We start from the raw sequence: 10,680 nt of genomic DNA, 5'->3' as shown, positions 1-10,680 counted from the left end.
TAAAAGGTCGAAGCAGTGTCCCTTTCAAGTATACTGAAAGGGACACACAACTGTTTTTATTGACTTTCATGTCTACATACAGTCCAGATACTGGAGTGAGCATGTACACTTCAGTTGTTCATCATATACATTCATTTAACAAGGGACAGAATTTAACTTAATGACTTTCATTCAGTTGTAACAACTGCTTTCAATGCACAGAAAGATAGAAGACGACCCAACATGAGTCATTTGTCGATAAAACCACAAAGGGGATAGCTTTGTTATCTGCTACAGTATAATGTTTTAAAAGCAGTGTGACATCATTAATAATCATTATGCACCCAAGACAGGTGAGATCCACCTTTTTAGAATATAAAAGAATATTTTGTAACAGAGGCCTCACTGGATGAGTTCCAAATATAAAATTAGACAAAATAGTTTGCAGTTAACCTAGCCTACCATAAAGACTAGTGACAGGAAGAAACAGCCAGCCTGGTTTTGTCTATGGGTTATCTGCTTACCGGCCATACCAGCATATCTTGCTTGTTTTGTGCTTTTACAGGGGATTATGTTGGACAGAGCCAGGCTAGTTGTTTCCGGTTAGCTAAGCTAACTGGTAGCTTTATATTTAGTGTACATACACCAAAGTGGAATCAATCTTCTCTTAACCCTCGTTAAGAAAACAAATGAGCGTACTATAAAATTCTTCTCTAATATCCTTTTATCTTATGATGAATGGCAAACAGCAGAAATAAAACAGCAAAGTGCTCAGTCATTATGATATACTTCAGAAAAAAGATAATACTGAACACTGACAACATAAAACTTCAGATACGGAGTCTGGATTCTATAACACCATCAAAATCCCCTACATGTTTTTTGCTCCAACATGCTAAAAAATGACGAACTGAACCTTATGCATTTCTGTGTTAATTACTTCACTTCATCTATTCAGTGTAACAGTGTCACGTATTGAATCCAAACTGGTTAACACTGCAGCATGTAGGGGCGCAGGGTGGCGACTAAGTAACATATTCACATACATTCAAAAGATTGATCTTTCAGAGCTGAGAAAGTGGAGAGAAGACACTGGAAATGTAGGACAATGCAAGCAAAAGACGAGCAAGCTACATTAGACAGAAGAGTTTTTGAGTGGACAAAACTCCTATACTATTGTCATGGGATGGTAAGTGATGGTGAAAGAGTGGGACAGTCCAGCAACAAAGATTCATTTAAATCAAGTCTCATCTTTAGTCATGATGGAGGCCCGGCATGGCTCCAGGGATGATGGTCTCAATCTGTCGGTTCGTCTGTTGATCCAACACTTTGGTTCAGAGTGAAATATCTCTTTTAACTAACTATTGGGTGGATTGCCAATACGTTTATAGGATGAATGCTTTGGGGACTTTGGTGATTCTCTGACTTTTCAAGGAGCACCAACAAAATTTCCACTTATCCAACGTTGAGATGTACAGTAAAAGAATAATGCTGGTTTATTACTACTTGGGTCTTACTAGTTTTGGCAATCATTTCTCTCGTCAGAAAAACATCGTACTCACCAAAGTAATTTCTAAGATCTAGTAATCGTTAAAAAGAAGTTCTGGTCCAAAGGTAACAAAATCTGCCTTCCAGCACTTCCAAAACTCACTAACATAAAAACAATTAAAGCAACAATCTGATCTGATCCCAGATCTCAGCAATTAATAAAGAAATAAGCAACAGTAGAATTAAACTCAATGCAGAGTATGCAGAGTACAGCTGAAGCTAACAAACAATAGCCAAAACTGACAGGACTGCTGAGCGTGGCGAGGTGCATCTGAAGCTGATTCATGTTGAGATTAGACAGACGTTTGACAGGCTCACCTCTACGTTTGGAGCTGAGATGTCCACTGTACAGAGGATACACTCTTTTGATTTAGGTAACAACATGGCTTGTCCTCCCGTGCCACCCTCGGGTCAAACTTTACATTTTCTTTTCTTCAGGGTCAAGGAATAACAAAGTTGTGGCTCAATTTTTTATCCTTCCAAACATCCATCTTTTCTACTCTTGTTCCAATTTTGGGTCTTTTGAATCGGGTGATAGAGTTCAGATGTCAAACTAGTAAAATGGCAGTCCTTCCTAAAAACACAGTCTACACCTCAGATTGCTGTGGGACATAAGGAAAACGTTTATGTCCAAATGTTTCTGAGATTCTTCAGTATTCAGGAGCCAGCGGAGGGCAGCAGTGTGACTCCTTCATGTTATTCCTGGATGTCTGTAATGATTTCCTCCTCCATCAGAGAAAATTGAGTTTAGGCAGACATTTACTTATTCATTCAGTCTGTGTCTCTGGAAGGGTGTTAAAGTTGCCGGGAGCTGGGGCACCAAGGAGTGTCTGGATACAGCAGACAATGGACCGACCTGAACCTGAGAAAGAGAGGGAAATGAGTGTCACAATGCCTGGAAGCTGCCAACTGGGGATTTCAAAATAAGACTGTGAATACAATAAGTCATGTGCACAAACACACATACACACAATGAACAAAGCCAGGAAACTTGTCATAGTAGTAAAACATACACAACAAGAAGCGCTTACATAAAGGAGAATAGTAAGACACATGTTTTAAAACTAGAGCTCTCTCTGAAATAGACTGCCTGAGCAGTTGCAGGACTGCATCAGAAATATCCAAAAATACAATATAAACAATGTATTATTGATTGTGCGAAAAGATTTTTAATCTTTTTCAATTAACCCATCCGCCAATAGGTCAGCAAGCTTATCTGATTACCTCAAGCCCCCCCTCACACCCTCTTGGCACACTGCCATCAGTGTCTACTGAAGACTGACAACTAGAGGACAAAGAAAAAGAACAGGCAAACAAAACAATACAAAGGATAAAACAAAACCTGATCTCAGTATTCCTGACATTAAGGGGGATTTTTTTTTTTATTTGTCCGGGAAGGGGGACAAATGTATTGTTTTGTTTGCCTGTAACGTCAGTATGAATGTTCACAGAGAAGGCCACCTTTTGTGTTTGTGACTGAGCATCACAGACTGGATCAAAAAAAACAAACAAGGCTGCCCTTTTCAGCGCCTGCATTCACAGGATAAATCAATTTAGCACCAGCCTATTTAATAAAAGTTGGACACTTACATGTGAGAATAAACATAAAAAATACAACTAACTTATTAATTGGTTCATCAACAGCTATGAAATGCCAAACATTTTCTAATTCCAGCTTCTCAATTGATTTGATGCTCTTCTTTGTCTTATGTGTGATGTCTTAATAAAGGTCTTTGTGTTTCGGATTGTTGGTCAAATAATCTATTGGAAATATTGAATTTCTCACAATACACATTATGGACCAATCGATTAATCATTAAATAACTGTTAGTTGTAGCCCCAGATGTTTCACTGTTGTGTACTGTGTTCCTTTGTGCATTTTGGAAAAACAAAATTAACTCAAATGTCATAAACCTTCCCTACCTTGTGGGATCTTCACTTTTTAAAAATGGTCCTTTCAGGTTGACAGTGTTTCTGTTGTTTTCCATTGTGCCGTAGCTGAGAGTCACCTACAAGTGGGGACAACAAAAACACAAGCTGTTTAGACAGTTGGCAGATCATTAAGTCTGTTTGTGTGAGCGTGTGTGTACCTGGCTGTGTATGTCTGACACCAGTCCCAGGTTCTCCAGGTGGGAATGGAACAATGCAGAGCGGATGAGGCTCACGCTAAGTAGCGCTTCGACGATGTAACCGACTGTGCAGTCGTCTGGGAGGCGAATGTGCTCAGCTGTCGCCATGAAAGTGCCACCACTAGACAGAGGCAGAAGTAGAGAGCTTAAGAAAGAGGAGATTTGATAATATAGCTGACACAGCGGCAAAAAGTCTCATAATTTATCCAAGTGAAGATTTACCTCGCCCAGGGCTTCATCTTCAGAGCGAGGCCATGGCTCAGACAGAATCCTGCTCCTCCTGTGGCGAACCAGAAGCGCACCTGCTTCTGCGCACACGCACAATACACACACACACACGCGCGCACACACAATGAATGAAGGTGGTGTAATCATACAGCGCTTTATGTGCAGCCTTGGGATCAGTGAAGGGTAATCCAATGTAGCGCTCCCTCTGTGGTTAGCTGAGCCCAGGAGAAAACTAGGGTAAACTGATGTTTCTTTAATCACTTTTTACTTCTTGCAACTTAAAAGAATGTTTTTAAAAAGCGTGAGACTACCCAGGGACCTAGATCTAGATGCATATTTTAGTTATGGAGCAGGGAGTTAGGATGTGAAGCTACAACATGAGTACAGAACATACAGCTTCTTTAACTATTCTAAGTCAAGTTTAAGGTGACGCTCTCTGAGCCTCTGCAAGACGAATCATATCAAGTTTTGGGAGTTTACCATTTCGGTGGTGCAGAGCCTCTCTGTGGCCTCTATTGGTCGCTCGAGGCTGGGCCGGCCGATGTAAATATCCTGCGTGTGACTGTACTGAGACAAGAGTTTCAGGAGCGAGCCGACGTTCAGGTAGTTATCATCATCAACGTGACAGAACCACCTGCAACGGGTGACGCTGAGAGTTAGGAAACTACTCTTTTTGTATATTTATGACAAATGTGTGTTACTGTGTGCATGGAGTACATCTTACTTCTTGCCGGATTTAATAAAAGTGTCATATTCCAGAGCCATTTTACAGGAGAGGGCCTGACGATTGTGTGCCGCTGAACAGTTGGTGTTGATCAGGTGAGCTCCTGATAAACAATAACAAACAAAAAATCAATAACCAACCCCGACGCAGTAATTATTATATAATTAGAAGTCAACCAAAATAAAATGTGAAGAATATTTTGAAGTTAAAAAGTGTAAGTTTAATGAAATGAACAAAACAAAATGCAAACTGGATAAAGAAATGTAATGGGAAAGAAGTAAAGAAATACGTTTATTGGATGAAGCCATTTTTATTAAATATTTGTTTCAGAAGCAAGAAAGCAGTCTGAAAAGGTTATCTCATTACAACCCAACTGCTTGAAAACACCATAATGAAATATCATTAATAATCATTACACATTTTTCAGCATTGGGTTGTACAATGTCTCCGATAGTGAGAAGAATATCTCATTGAAAGTAAAACAATTCCATGAGTAATAAGAGGAACGGCCTGTGATTAAACTAAAGTGACTTCCTGCACTTAATGGAAAAACAGTATTGCCCAGTCAGCAGCCTGGTTCCTGCTTTCCTGCTCACAGAGTGCAGATAACACTGCTGCTACTCAGCAAAACTGCTCTCAGTGTGTGTGTGTTTGTGTGCAGCTCACCCATCCTTGTCCTCAACTTCTCGTCCTCTCCATCAGTGAAAACGTACGTCTGTGGAAAAAACAAAACACAAACACACACAGTTCATGTTATTCCAGCCACCTTTAGTGACCACGAGGGAACCAAAAACACCATTATACAGAAGCTCTAACTGCTCCACCATCATTGTTCCGGGATGATTGTTTATGATCTCAGGTGAGACTCAACCTGTTTCCTCTGTCACACACACACACACACACACACACACACACACACACACACACACACGCACGCTGCAGCAGCAGCAGCAGCAAGCAACGCTGATATTGGATTGAGGCCAAGACAAAGGTTAACCTCTTGTCTATCAACAGCAGAACAGCTGGTCTGCACCCTGTAGCTTTGTGTGTGTGTGTGTGTTTATGTGATGAGTGAAAGGGTTGAGGGTCATTGTCTACTCATGGAGCCATGCAGGCCCCTCAACTTTCCACAGGAAGTAAACACACACTGTGGGTGCACATGCAGAGCAATTTGTAAATATCCTCTAGGCTCTAGGATAGGATAGATTTGAAGTGAAAATCTGCTGAACCCGATGCTTTAATATTAGGCTGTTTACATTCCTATTGGGTGAAAAGGATATTCATTTTTTTGTCACCACATGTTAGGACAATGCAGCAGGTCAACGATATACTGAACATCTAGACAAGGTATCCAAAGAGCTTTTATGGCCAAACAGTGTGATGTTCTTGTCCAAGTCAATCACATGAACTCAGCCCAATTAAGAAGCAGCTTCACTTGCCACATGCTGAAGACCTGAAGGCAAAAAGTCCCCCAAAACAAGCAGCAAGAGGTAATGATGCCTAATAAGCACAATTGCGATGCAGGGTTCCTCCACATTCTTAAGCTTCAAATTCAAAGACTTTCAAGTCCCAATTACCTCAAATTTAAGGACCCAACACAATATACTTTAAACCAGTGATTAATTACCAGTAGGCTTTACAGAAACTCAAAGACAACAATTAGAAAGAGCCTTGAGAACACTTCTCAATTGTGCTGTGTTAGTAAAGTAAAAAAAAAAAATTCTTCAATTCCTATTCTTGCACAAAATATATAAATTCAAGCACTTTTAAATGGCCCTATTTGTGTCCATTTTCAAAAACGTTCAAGGCCTTGAATTTTATCCAATTTAGCTTTTGGCTTGTTAACATTTGCTGTGAAGAGACCACATTCAAAAAAAATCCTCCTCTGGGGGACAATGAATGTGTTTACAAAGTTTCACGGCAATCCAATGTCCAATACTTGGCAAAATATTTCAGTTTGGACTAAAGTAGTGAACCAACCAACCCACAGACACTGTCAGCCAAAGGGCCACGCTGCTAACATGGCTAAAAACATTAAGGTCTAAGTTAAAACTGGAATAAATTTGATTGTAAAGACCTGCTTAACAATAAAACATAGTCATTTAAATGGCTGTGTATGTCCTTTCACTTTGATGCCAAGGCCTGCAAACCAACTGATCAATACTTAATGGGTTTCTGCAGTGTAAGTCTAGCAGAACATCAGCAGGAAAGATGCCAAAAGTCTGCTTGTGTGTGCCTTTAGACATTAATTGGCTGCAACTGACTTTACACCAAATAATAAATGACTTTTATGTTCTAATGTTTGTGTGTTACTTTCTGCTTCCTAAAAGAATCCTCAATGTTTAGCTAAAAGTCAGACCTTTTTGACTATTTAATTTAAAATCCTCTATGCTGAAGTAAAGGGACAATAACACAAAACCTGCCCTAATGTCGCCAGTGAAAAAGACCAGGCTCAGACAGATTCCACTTTGCAACCTTCCTGCCATGCAGCACAAATTCAATAATAAATCTTTGGTGTAAGTACTGCGTCATCATATCACTGCCTGTGGTAGAGAGAAACAGATATTGGGGGGGGGGGACAGAGAGTCCAGCCAGCTGTGAGTTTTTGTCAGGCTTTTTTTCCTACTGTGAGCCTCTTAAGCTTCTAGAGAGGAGTCAGCTTCTGTGTCATACCAGTGTATGCTTGGGGCCAAGCTAGGAGGAGAGTGAGGTGGGGGTGGGGTTTGGAGGGTCGGTTGTTCTCCAGGAGTTGAGCTTTACAACACAGGAAACAGCGGCAACAGCAAATGAAGCAGGAGAAGTGGTGTCCGTGTCTGTGAGTGTGTTTACTCTTGTGATCAGACACATTTTTAACTTCCCATGAGAAATCTGGTGAGTTCCCAGGGCATTTGTGTTTGTGATGGTAACACTGTGAGAATGTGTGTGTGTGTGTGTGTTTGTGTGTGCGCGCCTCTGTATTTCCATTACTCAGCAATCTTATATATAGAGGTGTGTCTGGGAAACAGGTAGAGTTACACACACCTGACCGTGAGAGCAGATGTAGGAATGCATCACACACACACTCACACACCCCAACTGAATTCCCCAACATAAACTCTATTTACATGTCAACAGTCTCAGTGCAGCAGGACATGAGACTTGAGCGAGTCCTTCCTCAAACACTGAGGTTTAATTGGAAATCACAGCGACCGCTACGGTCCACAGTCATGTCTGCATTCGATTACGAGCTTTGAAGCCGCTGGGTGCAGTTTACCACAGTCCCATGTGTTTTATAGCAACAGATTCATCTTTGACTCACTCACCACTATGATTCAGACTAAAAAGCTGTCTGTTCGTACCGTTTGATCTCAAATATTTATCTGTGAGACACTACCGATTCAGTAGTCATGTTATAACTCCTCCAGATCACAGGACTGGTGGTTTGATGACTAGGGAAAGATGGTTTCTAATATCAGTGGTGGAAGAAGAATTTCCCATTTAGAGCTGCAACGATGAGTCAATTATCAAAAGTTAACTGAAAAACAATTTTGATAAAACCGTTTAGGTAATTTTTCCACACAAAAGTGTCAAGATTTCCAGCTTCTCAAATGTTGGCTGGATAAGAAAGACACAACTCAAGACAGCACCTTGGAGTCAGGGAGCTTGTTGACGCCCATTTTTCACAATTTTAAGCAACTAATCAAGTAAATAATCAGTATATTGTTCAGAAATGAAAATCATCAATAGTTGCGGCTCTATTCAGATTTATTTAAGTAAAACAGTGATACAAAAATACTAAATTACAAGCCAGTGTTTTCAGTGTTAAATGTCTGGTTTAGGGTTAGAATTAAGAGGTATTTTAATGTTGAACCTGATCCATGTGGACTATTATCTCAATGTATAGATCTGCTATTGGGTAAATTCCAATCATTAAATCACATTTATGATGATTTATGAACAGTAGATGTTTTCCATGTAAAATCTTTATCGGAAAACAACCCAATAACTGTCTCATAAATCTTGTGTTGTTCAGTACCTTAAACTTGTATTTTGTTACTGAAACTGCAAAGTGCATGGAAAGTGCTTTGAAATTTAACCATGAGCCACGACTTCTCAGTTTTAATGATGTTTGAAGCTGGCTTTCATAGTGCCGACAATAGTAAGTCTCTGCATGTTGACTGCAGTCTGAACTACAACTGAACAATGGTTTTGTTGTATTTGCAGTCTTGAAAGAAACCTGCATCACAATGAAACGACTTGACAAAATCCAGGGTTCATTATCCACCTGATTTCTCCAGTGTAGTCTTTCCTCTTTATGACCCCTGCCTGTATTATGTCAACACATTAGCAGCAGTGTGGTTGGCCTGTTAAACCTCAGATCTCCCTCTCATACATAACAAAAGGCCTCTATCTCTGTTTTACAATTCACTGGCAGGCGGGATCAAAGAGCCAGTGGTCCCAATCACATTTCGGGGGGTTTATAACTTTCTTGCAGTAGCAGCAGGCGATTACTATACACAACTTTCCTTGATATGAGGACTGTTTACAGGGGATCACACTTTGAGCTCTGGTCTTAAATTATCAGCACTAATCTGACATGAAAAGGTACAAAACAGGAATTTCCCTTTTTGTGACTCTTCACTAGCCTATAAATCACATAAACACTAGGCACAAGAGCTCAACATTTACAAGCAAATTCAAAGTAGCCTATACTGTCTGGTAGCCTGTTTATTCTCCTCTTGTGCAACTATGATTTGCACAATATAACATAATGTAAAGGCTAATGATAATTCTTCTATTCTTCTAGCCTATTCTTTCTGAATGGATTGGACCTACATTAACACTCCAAATTGAAACATGCAGTAGTCTCCTCCAGCTGCAGTTGTCATGTTTTTATTTTTTATTATTAAGTAAAAATCCAATTTCTATTATTTTAACTTTATAAAAGAGCTGGCTGTGTCGCCTGATCTAAGACAGTTTCCTGTAAGAAATTCAGGTGAGCTGTTTCCAAGGTTTCCATGGATCAGGTATCTTCTAACAGGTAGCACGCCGCTGGCTTACCTGTTGCATGTTTCTGGAGATCCAGGTGTCCAACAGGAGCTCCAGTCTCTGTCGGTGATATCTTCCGGTTGTTTTCACCGCTATGAACAGGTCGGCCGGGGAGAGATGCTCCACCGGCCCGCGCGGAGCGCTTTTCCGCGGGGGGGCGCTTATTGCCCTTCTCTCCCGGGTCAGTTTCTTGAAATATGCCGAGAAAACTTTTCCGCTCGTCGCTGCAGCTGGAGGCTCCACCGGGTCTCCGCTGCTCGGGTGTCCGACAGTGACGACCAGCATCCCGGTCACGAGCAGACAGGTGACCACGGCGGCAGCAGCGCGGAGTCCTGTTGCCGAGTTGAAGGTGTTTTTTGACCCACCGGAGGATTTCCACATTGTGACGGAGGGGATAGTTTTACCGCTTCATTCATGGACAGAGGGAAATCTAATGAAACTATTTTCTTCAGTTTAAAACATGTCCACGGTACCAAAAGTGACAGCCACCACGTAGGTCTCCCTCACTGGATGACCTTCCAACTGTCTGAATGACTCGCTGCTTTGCTTTACAGTGAAGTTATAAATTCCACCAGTGGAGAGGACGGCGCCTCGTTGAACCAATGGCCGGTTTGAGCGCTCTGTGTGGGCGGGGTTAAGCAGCAAAGAGGCGGCGAGGCCTCTGGATGAACATCCACATGGCGATAGACTGGAAGCAAACAAGCAAATTTCATATAGCCTACTGTAATTTACAAAAGCAATTTACAAAACTGCTTTTTAGAGATGTGTTTTCTTTTCTGGTTTGGCCAAGTGTCTCAGTAAGGGGTTAGTCTACCAAACACCTCCAGCCCAGCTTCAGTACTCCTTTGCATAGATTCTCCAAGTCTCTTGTACTGAGGGATGAACACCATTCTTCCACACAAAACTCCCACATCTGGTGTTCTGATGGCGGTGATTCATTGGTTTTCAGTTTGTTTGAGATCTGTGAAGGCCAGAGTTTATGATTCACATCGTTTTCATATTCATCAAACCATTCAGTGAGCCCTGTTTGGAGGCATCTGCATT

The 10,680-nt window shown here is 41.1% G+C and overlaps 1 protein-coding gene across 1 annotated transcript; it reads right to left on the bottom strand.

Moving 5' to 3' along the window:
- Positions 1–10,178, bottom strand: LOC119898693 (beta-1,3-N-acetylglucosaminyltransferase lunatic fringe-like). Its single transcript, XM_038712890.1, has 8 exons — positions 9,649–10,178; positions 5,275–5,323; positions 4,609–4,711; positions 4,365–4,518; positions 3,879–3,964; positions 3,618–3,777; positions 3,451–3,536; positions 1–2,389 (listed from the first exon to the last, which is right to left on the bottom strand). The coding sequence occupies exons 1-8, from the start codon at positions 10,015–10,017 to the stop codon at positions 2,323–2,325; spliced, it is 1,074 nt and encodes a 357-aa protein (XP_038568818.1). The 5' UTR covers positions 10,018–10,178; the 3' UTR covers positions 1–2,322.
- Between the last annotated feature and the right edge of the window lie 502 nt (positions 10,179–10,680).

Source organism: Micropterus salmoides, unplaced genomic scaffold, assembly GCF_014851395.1.
Source record: "Micropterus salmoides isolate LMB-PRFRI ecotype aquatic unplaced genomic scaffold, ASM1485139v1 Ms_hic_scaffold_12, whole genome shotgun sequence".
NCBI lineage: Eukaryota > Metazoa > Chordata > Actinopteri > Centrarchiformes > Centrarchidae > Micropterus > Micropterus salmoides.
This window is presented reverse-complemented; position numbering and strand designations above follow the sequence as displayed.